At 26.4% G+C, this 14,023-nt stretch overlaps 1 protein-coding gene across 2 annotated transcripts in view; it reads left to right on the plus strand.

The window, feature by feature from the left end:
- Nucleotides 1-4,805, plus strand: part of LOC111635980 (glutamate receptor 1-like) — a 71,656-nt gene extending 66,851 nt beyond the window's left edge. For both annotated transcript variants that reach the window (XM_023381131.1, XM_023381132.1), the window contains one exon: nucleotides 4,582-4,805. In XM_023381131.1, the coding sequence (XP_023236899.1) occupies nucleotides 4,582-4,677 (96 nt within the window). In that variant the 3' untranslated portion in view covers nucleotides 4,678-4,805. The remainder of the gene's footprint in view (nucleotides 1-4,581) is intronic.
- Nucleotides 4,806-14,023: the final 9,218 nt, after the last annotated feature.

A 14,023-nucleotide genomic window follows, 5' to 3' on the forward strand; every position in this document is an offset into this window, starting at 1 on the left:
CATCGGAGTGTAAAGCAAGCGACCAATAGTAATTTATAACTGAAACAAATTCTCGTACTGCTAAAGACATTTATAGTCCTTTTATATATCGGCATTTCATACCGTACGTTAAGGAAAATCCGTTGTAAATTCGAAATTTATTATCAAGAAAGACAATAAAGTATTCGATGCAATATCGAATGATAATGAAGAAATGAGTGACGGTATTTTTAATTTTCTGTCAGTTACCGTTATAAAGATGTGAAGTTTTTCATTTTATAAAACCGAACTTCAGTTTTAACTAGGCAAATATAAATCAGGTGTGTTTATTAGTACTGTAGTATAAGTAAAAATATAAATTAGAGATTTATAAATTATATAAGTCAATTCAGAAATGAGAACTTGAGCATCAAAGTATGAGAATTCTTAAATTTTCTATAATTCGAGACAAAAAATTTAGTTTTTGAAGGAATATTATGAATCAAAATATGCAAAAATTAAATATCAAAATTAACTTTTTATTAAATTCTGTGTTCAAGAGCGAGTTATCTTCATACAATAACGAGAAACAATAAATTCATTGTTTTATACATGTGTATAAAACTGCAACGTGAAAGTAAAATTTTTAGAAAATAATTTTAGAAATCAACAAAATAAATAATTATTATCAATTCTTGATCATAACTGAAAAATTAAAAACAATATTCTAGATAATTTAATTTGGATACCTAATTATAGGAATAAGTTCTGCGGGCAAATCACAATTTAGTGTAAAAACTACGTATAATTGAAAATTTCTTATAGTTATGAATTATTAAAGACCAACTGTATGTGAAAAACGCGTATGATGAAAATCATATGTTTTACATGACCAATTAATAGCATCGAAACTGAATTCTTGTTAGGTAATTTAGTTTCGATGCGATTTATTGGTCGAAACGAAAAATCCGAAAGCATTTAAAAGTATATTTTAATATAATTGTCAAGATTGAAACTTACAGATTGATTTCGCATAAAATTTTATTTCGTTTACTGGAATAAGAACACATTTGTAAAAGCACTTTACGACTAATTCTCGTCGTAAAGTGCTCTTGCAGCAGAATTTTCAATGTGGCACAGGAATGTTTGTTACTTTTAACACTTCATACAGTAAATTAGATGAAATTTCTTTATGTATGCAAATAATTCAAAGAAAAATTACACTAATTTAAGCAAAAAATTTCAATAAAATGAATTATTATTATTATTATTATTATTATTATTATTATTGTTTGCAAGTGACGTGTGCTATATACAACAGTCGTAATTTCTACTAAGAATTCATCTAGTTGATTCAGATCTGTAAATGATAGGCCATAAAACGATGGCTGAATACATCCCGAGTGCAACTGAAATAAGGTTTAAATCTTGAAAAAGAATCAAGATACCTAATTTTAATAAATCTTAATTTAATGTAGCTTTAATTTTCGATAAAGTTTCAGCTTCTAACTTGATCTGTCAATCCGTCATTTTGCATTACTCCTTATAAGTTATAGACTATAGAATATAGAATTTTGTCGGCGAAATTAATCCTTAAGGAATCATTTTTTGGCATCATCTATCTAATAAATATGCTTCTGAGTCATTTAATACATTCAGAAAGTATCATAAACGACTCACAGAATTTTTATTTACGAAATACTCTTAAAAATAATATTCAGGATACGTATCATTTGCTAAATATTGGTAAAAAAGTTTAGCAATATTATTGAGAAATATTTACATTCCGAGAAAGTCTGCTCCTTTATTTTTGTCATTTAAGTTGGACTTACTAATTTATATTCGGAAATATACCGAACTCCCGATTATCCGCGCTAATTAGGGCATGGAAAACCGGAAAACACGGATAATCCAAAATAACCCTCGAAACTATAAAAAAATACTATTTATAGGTTTTAAATTAACTACAGCTCAACCCCGTTATAACGTGATGCGAGTATGAATTACATCTCCCTAGTTTCTCAAGTTCAAGTTCGAGTCAAGCTGAAATACATATTTATCGAATAATATTTTTAAATATATCGTGTAGAAATTTAAATTTTACGTTTGTAAGCATGATTCTTACATTTTTATTTCAAATTAATGTCTTTTAATTCTAAGACTAGTAGGGTATTTTTAAACTGTTTATAGCGTATAAGTGTGACTTTTTTGCGTGTATCAATATATTTTTTAATTTTCGTATTTAAATTGAGGTCAACTCTCTTGGACGTTTTAAATCTTTTCATGAAAAGTCAGCTCAGCTTGAAAGATTACTGCATGTGCACTGATGATGTGTACACAACTTTTCATGCGTTACGCTGTCCGTGGGAAAAATGGACAAATTATTTTGGCGATGCACGGATAATCGAAAGTTCGGTGTTTGTTATAAGTTCACAATACTCACATTCGTGATATTATCATACGTTTAATAGTTTTAACTACACAATAATTTTTAATTGTGTAGTGTTTCCTTTATTCCGAAAGTTTTCAGCCTATTTGGATAGGCCATCTTCAGGCTTTACATTCATCGTTCCAAATGGAACCATTTGTTCGAATTTATTTCATTTGAATTTGAACTTTTAAAAAACTTATGTATATACAAGAGTAGACTAAGTAAATAGCTAATTAACAATAATATCAAAACGCGTTGCAACTTAACAAACACAAAAAAAACATAAATTTCTTCTGGTCACCCCTATATACTCTTTATCAATTCCTAATTGGGGGATCAGAAGAAACCTTACGGTACGTGTAAAGGAACACAAATATAGTGTTAATAAAGGACTCGATAGCACGATATTGGCAAGTATGGCACAATCAGACGGAGCAGTAGTCAAATGGGATGAAGAGAAGATTGTTAGAACGGGGCACTCACCGTCCATCGCGATGGAAATGGAAAAAATAGAGATTTACAAAAGTAAAATAAGGGACCGATGCCTAAATGCGAATGATGCAAATGCATTACCAACGGCTTGGAAATATAAAATTGAAAAGAGTATGGGTTTTAATAATCCATAAAAATATGAACTGGAGATTATAGGAATTAGTATTTAGTCTCATTTAAATTTTTTATAATTTTTGTGTTTTTGTGTTTGTTAAGTTGAAACGCGTTTTGATATTATTGTTAATTAGCTATTTACTTAGTCTACTCTTGTATATACATAAGTTTTTAAAAGTTCAAATTCAAATGAAATAAATTCGAACAAATGGTTCCATTTGGAACGATGAATGTAAAGCCTGAAGATGGCCTATCCAAATAGGCTGAAAACGTTCGGAATAAAGAAAAAAAAAACTCGGAAAATATAAATCAGGTGTGTTTATTAGTAGTATAAGCAACTAATATTGCCGAGAAGGAGATAGATAGTTTATATTTTTATTCGAAATTTCTGTAAAAATATACTAAATTTATTCTAATATCTAAATTTATATGTAATAAAATATTTTGAATTTATAGATCTCTCTTGTAATTTATAAACTCTCGTATCTTTATGAGCACCTTCTCATTTCTGAATAGATTTATAAATTATGTAATATAAGATAAAATAATAATTTATATAAATGTCACACTCTAGAACCTAAAAAGTCCAGTAACAACAGCACTTTAATGGATAACTAACGTTTTCGACCGTACACCGGTCTTCCTCAAGTTTTTAAACCAGTACGATTCGAACGTGGAATGCAAAGAACAATATTTACAAATTATTTTTAAAAACCCATGGAACGTATAGAACACATGTTCAAAAATTATTTTAAAATCTACGGAACTATCTAAGCGCGTATAGACAACTTTTATCCATATATGTTACCATGGCGATAGAAATATATCTATACCATAAACAGTGAGTAACAAGATATAAATAATGGTATAGACAAAGGTTGCTAACTGCTGGTGTCGCCCGTTTTTTCATAATGGTACAGTACCTCCAAGTGTTGTTGTTACTAGACTTCTAAGGTTCTAGAATGTAATTTATACGTTCCAGTAATTCTGTAAGAAGTTGTTTTAATATATAAATATGTTTGATAGAAATAAAAAAGTTCATAAAATTCGATTTTATTTATTTTATTTTGAATTTATAAAATTTAATTTTATATTAATCACAATGAAATATTATAAATTAATCTGAAAATATACTTGATTTTTATAATAATAATAATAATAATAATGAACTGCAATTTAATTCTGACATATGTGAAATTTTTTATAGAATTTAGTATTTTATATTTTGCTTGTTTATTATTATAAATATTTTTGTTTTAAATTCTATAAATGATTAATTACAACCAATTTTTCTTATAAATTACTCGAAGTACAAGAACTGTGTTAACAATGGGTTAGACAAGGATGGAACTTTATTCATAAATTGATAATAGTTTGAATATTGAAATATAGCAAAATTGTCGAATGTAGCAGCTATATTTACAGAAAATTATGATAGTAAAAGTATGAAAAGTTGTATGTTAAATATAATAAATAACATTTATTCGAATGCCAAAGAAATACGTGAGGTAAAAACATAATTCATGTTTGAAAAAGTAAAAACAATTTACACGAGAAAAATAAATAATAACGTTCAAATCTTTCAGGTGAGTCTAATGGAAGCCATGAAAAATAAACTACGAATGTCCATAAATGGTGATTTAGAAGGAGAATGCAGCAGGGTACGAACAGGGTCCATTTAATTCGGTATACCAATTTCAATTTTTATTTCTTTAGTACTTTACGTAAGTGGAAAGATATCCACTCGGTTGTAATTTTTCGTGATAATTTTCTGGAAATTTTCTTTAATTTTCAGCTTAAGATATTTAAAAAACGGTAAGGAAATTTTACTTAGTCAGAATTTAATTATTTTTTTACTAAAAATTGAACTGAAGATAAAAAATTTTTCTTCTTTAAAACTGATGCTTGATTCGTTAGCGAATAACACTAGAAAACAGTTCAAAAATATTCAAATAAAATTTGGAATTGGATAAAATAAATATAGAATTATATTTTTAAATATTAAAAGCAAAACTAAATATTTTTGCACAATTTTAAGTAATTAGAATTTATTAATTTTAAATTTTTAATTGATTTTATAAGGTTTACTTAAGAAGATAACAAAAATATTAAAACGATGTAGGATTTAGAAATTATTGACAAATTCGATGTTACAAAGTCCAAATTTTTATAGAATTTCTCACAAAATCGACATTAGAATGGCCAACTTGTGGTAAGAATTTTGCCAAATTCGATGTTAGAATGGACAAATTTTGTTAGTAGGGTCAAATCTTTACAGAATTTTTTATAAAATCGATGTTAGAATGGACGAATTTGATAATTCTTATCAAATTTGGTCATTTATCATTTCGTTTGAACTTAACGAGTATTTAATACGAAGAACTAATTCGAATTAACCAAGAAGAAATTATAAAAATACTTATAAGGGAAAAAAATGCAGAATTGCAATTAACTTGATTATTACCGAGATCATTTTTAATTGTAAATGACGGCGAAAATAAACGTAATTAACGAAAAGCGAATTTATATATTTTCGTTGTTAATTTTTCATAATTTATTACGTAACATCGGACATTCGGGGGTAGAAAAAAATTATTTGACACGAAATAAATTAAAAATGTCTGAATCTGTGAAATAAACTTTTAATCATTTTTCTTAATTACGTTCTCTCGTTATATTTTAAAATTCATTTTCCATCGCTTTATAGGTGTTTAATTTAATAAATTAAATTTTTATTTGGTTTTTATGACGATAACATTTATAAACATCGTCAGCAAGAATGGAAGAATGCGAACTGAGAAAAGAATTAGGCCCACGTTTGAGTTTTTTCTCCAATTATAAAAATTGTAGATATTCGAAATTTCACGAAATAAATTATACATATATACATACATATGTATAATTTATTTCGTTGTATTATGTATTTTATTAAACTTTATTTCTAGGCATATTTACAGAGGAAATAACTTTTATAAAGCATTTCTTTACACGTGGATAGAATTTTGTAATAAAGGTGAACCTTCAATAACGGCCACTTCCCAAAAATGGACACATCTATCATTTTTTCAGGATATTTTTCAGAAACCTTTGTTGAACAAAAATGCATACAAAATAACCTTCATATAATGGCCACCTCCGAACAACGAACATATCTAAACAGCAGCTACTTTTTCACAAATGTTCGAGCAAAATGCATGCAAAATGCATACAAAATAACCTCCATATAACGGCCATTCTTTTATGTTTACGCGGTGGCCGTTATTCAGAGTTTCAGTTGCATTTTTTTTCATCTGTCTTCGTGTTCATTTCTGCTCTCGGAGATTTTATAAACTTAATTTTTTTTGCCTCCGGTTTCGAACATCTTCTGTACTTTCAAAGTGAAAAAAAAANGGTGTTAAATTTTTATAATTCTGTGTTAAAGATGATGTTTAGAATTTCATTTACTTATTTCTAATAAGTAAATGAAATTCTAAATAAATAATGTAATAAATAAAAATAAAAATCACTCAAAAATTAGTACAGTGCAGTAAAGAAGCGTTGTATTAATTAATATACTGTAATTATGATAAATTAAGATTTTGTTTTAATATTGAAATAGATATACTGAATATTTGAAATTGAATTGCTCTATTTTTCCAATATTTCAATATTTAATTTATTATTGAAATATTGAATTTATTAATATAATTTTTTTGATATAATCGATTTACAGAGAAATATCTAAAATCGTAACTCGAAATTTATTCAAAATGGACGAGTGATAACGTTTTATATGAAGCTAAAATTTAATTAAATCTTACAACCTTTAACTCTTGATAAGAGGGGGGGGAAAGAATAAACTAGAGTTTAAAAATTTATCGAATTAATTCAAATAAGAAATCAAAAACGTAAATTTTGATGAATAGAAGAAGAAGAATTTTCCAGTTGATTTACTTTATAAATTCTGTTACATTCTGATTAAAAATTTTGTTAAATCCTTACAATTTTTAAAATATTGTTGTGAATGCGTTCTGGAATAGCTTAAAACTTTAATTAACGAAGAAAATTTTCTTTAATATATTATTAATACATAAAACAAACCACAAAGATAAATTGTACGAGAGTGAATTGAATATTGATTTCTACATTTGAAAACGGGGAGTAGACAGGGGGAAAGTCAGTGCCAATTGTTGCTCCCAGCAAAGGAAAACAACTAAAAGTCATTATCTAGGTAATTACCGAGTCTTTCCCTGTTGGTAGTAGAGGTGACAATAGACTGCCACTCATCAACAACAGTAATTACCCAGTTGTAACCGAGGAAGTTCAATCTTTGCTTCGGTTTCTTCATTTCTTGGCCACCCAATATTAATTAAATTTATTTTTGGTGAAAACTCTTCTTGTTTATCAAATTCTCCAACCAATTTTTATTTTATTTCAAATGGAATATAATTTACGCCCTGGCAAATAAGAATATTTGTATAGGAATTTGATGCGAATGTTTTAACTCTTAGAAACTCGTCTTGTTACACGGATAGTCGAATTTCTTTGTGAGTCTGAATCTATTCTAATTAATGGAGATTATAGTAAATTATGATTAACAAATCATTAGAAGAATCGAAATTAGTCTTCAGAATTAGAAAACTTTGAATTTTGTTTCCAGAATTTCCAGAAGAATTTCATTTGCATGTGTCTTTCTGTAAGAAACCAGATATTTATATTCAGTTCTTTTACTTGGTAATTTTCCTTAACTTGTTTAATTCGATTAATTTAGTTTGTTGCTATTCTCTCGAAATAATTAAATTACTTTGCATTGAGAATTCATAAATTTTTCATCAAAAATAATTATGATTTTGCTGCGTTGTTAATAAATTATAAAATATATATTTAACGTAAATATTAAATATTTTTATTACTTAACTTCTTTTATTCCAAACCTATTTGAGAATTTGAATAAATTATAGCAATATTGTATCTTCTTTATTAAATAACTTAATATAATTTACAAATTTTTATACTTAATTCATTTTTAAGAACTTTACCTTAATAAAAATTCCAATTATAACCATAAATCCATTGAAAAAAAATTTAAAATTTATTAGAAATTTGCTAACTTTAAATTGGAATTAACCAAATTTTTGAAGGTAATAGTATAATGCTGCTAACTTAGGGTAATTTATTATAAAAATCGAATAAAATCTGCTTCTATATTAAGCATCGCTCTCTTGTGAAATGCCACGGACTATATAAATTTATTAGATTTATTGGTTATCAACAATCACATGATCAGTTTTTTTGTCCCCTATTATTATGTATGTTATCCGATTCTTCTACTTTCAACTTTTTATGAATAAAATTCGCTTTATTTTATAACTTTACATCGTGTTTCGTGTGGTTACTTCGTCCTCTGCACAAATTCACTTGAATTACTTACAAATGAATAAAATTATTTTTAAAAAATCACTTATTTTTTACGTTAAGAGTGTTCTTATAATGTTTTACACGTAGTAAATTAAATAATTACACTACATAACAAAAATTTATTTGACTAACTAATTTTTGGAACTACAAGAAGTTTAGATCCTTAGAGTTTCGATTCGTATGTAATTTTAAGTAGATATACAAAAAATAATTTATATTGTTTAATTACTTTATTTTCTATAAACTACGTTAAATTTTGGAATCATAGAAATTATTCCATTTTCTCAAATATTTTCAGGACAGGCCTTACATCAATAATCATCAATAAGGACTTTATAAGAACTACTGTTTAAAATTCCCCAAAAAGGGATTATTTGATCCATTTTCAATATAATAAGTTAGACATATAAAAAGACATAATAAGATAATTTTGTGTTTCGAGTGTTTTTTTTTTCTATCGAACACGTCAAAACATTACAATAACATTTTGTCCATTGACTAGAGCAATTCTTTCTTCCCGAAAACATTTTTATATATATTTTAACTGGAGCGTGAATAAACAATAAAAGACTGAACGATAAACAATGAGTTAATTGTTCAAATGGGTGTTAAATTTTTATAATTCTGTGTTAAAGATGATGTTTAGAATTTCATTTACTTATTTCTAATAAGTAAATGAAATTCTAAATAAATAATGTAATAAATAAAAATAAAAATCACTCAAAAATTAGTACAGTGCAGTAAAGAAGCGTTGTATTAATTAATATACTGTAATTATGATAAATTAAGATTTTGTTTTAATATTGAAATAGATATACTGAATATTTGAAATTGAATTGCTCTATTTTTCCAATATTTCAATATTTAATTTATTATTGAAATATTGAAAAATCCCATTACTAGAACTTCGTGATTTCATAATGAGATTTTTGTTTAGGAATTGCCATTGAATCGGAAAGATCTTCATAAAATCTCATTGAAAACATCCCTCTTTGAGATAAATATATTTTATATCTGCTAAATAAACATTAGAAATTGTTAAAATTAAAAAGATGGATCGTTTTTAATATATTTCTATAAAACTTTTCATTATTTTGTAAACAACTACTCTTTTAATGGGTACATTTAACCAGAAAACTGATATTTACTAATAATTATTATCAAACATTACTATGTCAATGAGATTTAAAAAATAAACATGCAGATATTAAAATTTAAATATATTGCAACCATCTGTTTTATAAATATGCGGTTTTGAGGAGGGTGAAATTAGACTTACACGTATTATTAGTTATATCTGTACAAGTTTAACACAATGATTTTAACATTCAAATGTATATTCGAATTAGAAATTCGATTATCCGAAACTCCGGATTTTCAAAAACGATTGTATAAAAAGAACTTGAAGCGTTATACAGTACTGTACATGTCACAGAAGCTCTCCACGTAACTGGAAAATTATTACGCCATTTGTCGATTGTAGCGCCGCGAAACTAGGTCATACACGTAACATTACATTAGATTCTGAGTAAACTAATTTACTTTCAAATGCAGTAATCTCATTACAGTATTTATAATTCATGAAACTCTAAATGCACAGAACTTTATGTCCTAAAGCACAAAAAAAACAAGAGAGTTTCTGAATTATCTGAAAGATCTTTGATCCCATCAATTTCTTTCATATTCATTTTTAAATAATATTATTAAATATTTTTTACATTATTTGATTAATTAATATAATTTTTTAAACGATTTTAAACATATTTATACAGTAAACGATGTAAAGTACTCAATAATTGTTTTGTCTCAAAGAACAGATCTGCATATTATTATTATTATTACGGTAATTAACAGTTTAGTAACTTTGTTAATTTATGTATAATTATTATGTCTTCCTTATTATTTTTAAGATAATATATGTATATTTTTTGTGGTTGGTGATAATTTCATATGCAAATTTTGATCTTATATCAGATAATATACAAGTAGACAAATTCTCATTTATGAAAACTGTACTTTTCGTTTCGAAAATATACAAAAATCTTTTTATTTATAAAAGCCACATTCTTACCTGGTAAAACTTTATCTCGACGCATTGAAGGAACCATTTCGTAACTTTATGCCTTTCAGTAAATGACACGTGAAGAGTTTGGCGTATGAAAATCATAAAATTTTCGATTTTAAATGGGTGGATTGATGACTAAGACGACGTCTAGGGTACTTTTCTCTAATACTAGCTGATCCAGTTAAACTCCTAAAGAGTGGAACCGAAATCCAATCATCTTGTAATAAGCATCGGCCCTACTACGTGTGTTGAAACAATATCAATAATAGCAATCTATCTCGCAAAAATTCGGAATTCGCCGCATATTTCTCCTAATTGCCATTAAGAACGTGTACTCCATCATTAAAGATGATTATTCTTATATTTATATATCTTTGTATACGATGCATACGAGAGGGATCGACCTACACCACTTTTGATCTCTCTACAAAAATTTCGTAGAGAGACCAATAATTATAAATACATTGGTAAATTTATTGTAATAAATGTTTTTATCCATTTAGAATATTTCAAAGAACATTTTATTACTTTTCTCACGTAACTTTCAAGCTCATTTACGTAACGAATAATTTACGACGTAAACATATCTGTGAGAATTAACAATTAGGGCAGAATAACATTAATAAATAGTACGGAAACTCTTGGAAAAGTTGGTTTAAAAAGATGTTTTACTTACGCTACATTAATTTTATTTCCTTAACACGTATTGCCACATTTCCTTTCTACCTATCTGAATTTGACAGGTCGTGTCAGAAAGGAGAAAACTTGAACCGATGTCTGAACGACAAAAATGCCACTAAATGAGGCAATGTTGTCACTCGCTATATTCAATATGACAAATTTTTTCCTTGTTAAAATTTCAAATTTTTCTTTTAAAATACCTAAAACTTTATTGGGAGATTATCTGAGCAAATACGTAAAATCTTTAATATAAAAATTGGCCATAGATACCAAATACAAGAGACATTTTCTTAATTAAAAATAAAAATAGCAAGAAGAAACTCCCACGAAAATTACTCTTATATTATCTTATTTTTTTTTATAAATTTGTAAATTAAATATTTAAAGTAAACAATGAATATTACAAGAAAGTTAATATTCGTTTTGGAGGCTGAAGCTATTTTTAGTTAATTTAAACAAAGTTCGGAGGGGTATGAAATATTTTTCTAACGAAAAAAGTAATTTATGTATCGATTTTTCATTCATTTTTATAAATAGAAAATACGAGATATTTCTAACTCATTTCATAATTCTTATAAGAAATGTTACAAATCGAAGTTTTGAAAGTAAGATAAACACACACTAAAATATAGAAAAACGTACGTTGCAATTTAATATAAAACTTTTTAAATATTAAAAGCAAAACTAAATATTTTTGCACAATTTTAAGTAATTAGAATTTATTAATTTTAAATTTTTAATTGATTTTATAAGGTTTACTTAAGAAGATAACAAAAATATTAAAACGATGTAGGATTTAGAAATTATTGACAAATTCGATGTTACAAAGTCCAAATTTTTATAGAATTTCTCACAAAATCGACATTAGAATGGCCAACTTGTGGTAAGAATTTTGCCAAATTCGATGTTAGAATGGACAAATTTTGTTAGTAGGGTCAAATCTTTACAGAATTTTTTATAAAATCGATGTTAGAATGGACGAATTTGATAATTCTTATCAAATTTGGTCATTTATCATTTCGTTTGAACTTAACGAGTATTTAATACGAAGAACTAATTCGAATTAACCAAGAAGAAATTATAAAAATACTTATAAGGGAAAAAAATGCAGAATTGCAATTAACTTGATTATTACCGAGATCATTTTTAATTGTAAATGACGGCGAAAATAAACGTAATTAACGAAAAGCGAATTTATATATTTTCGTTGTTAATTTTTCATAATTTATTACGTAACATCGGACATTCGGGGGTAGAAAAAAATTATTTGACACGAAATAAATTAAAAATGTCTGAATCTGTGAAATAAACTTTTAATCATTTTTCTTAATTACGTTCTCTCGTTATATTTTAAAATTCATTTTCCATCGCTTTATAGGTGTTTAATTTAATAAATTAAATTTTTATTTGGTTTTTATGACGATAACATTTATAAACATCGTCAGCAAGAATGGAAGAATGCGAACTGAGAAAAGAATTAGGCCCACGTTTGAGTTTTTTCTCCAATTATAAAAATTGTAGATATTCGAAATTTCACGAAATAAATTATACATATATACATACATATGTATAATTTATTTCGTTGTATTATGTATTTTATTAAACTTTATTTCTAGGCATATTTACAGAGGAAATAACTTTTATAAAGCATTTCTTTACACGTGGATAGAATTTTGTAATAAAGGTGAACCTTCAATAACGGCCACTTCCCAAAAATGGACACATCTATCATTTTTTCAGGATATTTTTCAGAAACCTTTGTTGAACAAAAATGCATACAAAATAACCTTCATATAATGGCCACCTCCGAACAACGAACATATCTAAACAGCAGCTACTTTTTCACAAATGTTCGAGCAAAATGCATGCAAAATGCATACAAAATAACCTCCATATAACGGCCATTCTTTTATGTTTACGCGGTGGCCGTTATTCAGAGTTTCAGTTGCATTTTTTTTCATCTGTCTTCGTGTTCATTTCTGCTCTCGGAGATTTTATAAACTTAATTTTTTTTGCCTCCGGTTTCGAACATCTTCTGTACTTTCAAAGTGAAAAAAAAACGTTTTCATTTGGTATAATTAAATAATAGAAAAATTTAATTATTTTCCAGTCTATTTTTTTACCTTTAAAAAGGAGAATAAATAGAAAGAATTAATTTTGGAATTTAATAAATTTTTAAATTCATTTTATTGATTTTAGAATATAAAAATTTATATATATATATATATATATCTAACAGAACGTGATGATGATAATAGATATTTTTAAATTTCAAATCACATCCACATAAGAAAACTAATGTGTTTACTTTTACAACGGTGAAAGGCATAAATACTTAAAACTATCAAGTATCATAGAATAATATTTCAATATTGCTTTGAAATAAACTTATTTTATACATGGTTATGTGCTCTCTTACATTACTGTGCCGAAAACAAATAGTTGTCCAAGACGATCTTCCGATTTAACAAACAAACTGCCGTCCACTTCGTTCATTCGCAATGATTGGTCTCGAGATAATGCCTGATAAATATGAGCTAAAATCCTTGTAAATATGCATTCGCATACTAATTTCCTATTTATAAGACAGGTTCCATATTTACTGACAAACAGTTGGCAATTATACTAACCAATTTAGTTACTTTCTTGATGTTTTCATTTCTATTATATATTAATATAGTCAAACCTCTTGTAAGGTGGCCCCTACAGCTATTAAATACGGACTTATCTGCTATCCGTAAATTACTAAATATGCAATTTAGCACTGTAAATGACATCACTACCAACAAATTGCTTTACTTTCAAACTCATGNTTTTAGACGAAAAAGCGTAAAGAATTGGAAATTAATTAAACATAAACTAAATTTATTTATAAATTTAATACA

The sequence above is a fragment of the Centruroides sculpturatus genome, unplaced genomic scaffold (assembly GCF_000671375.1).
Source record: "Centruroides sculpturatus isolate CEXI.00-Female unplaced genomic scaffold, Cexi_2.0 scaffold1068, whole genome shotgun sequence".
Classification (NCBI taxonomy): Eukaryota; Metazoa; Arthropoda; class Arachnida; order Scorpiones; family Buthidae; genus Centruroides; species Centruroides sculpturatus.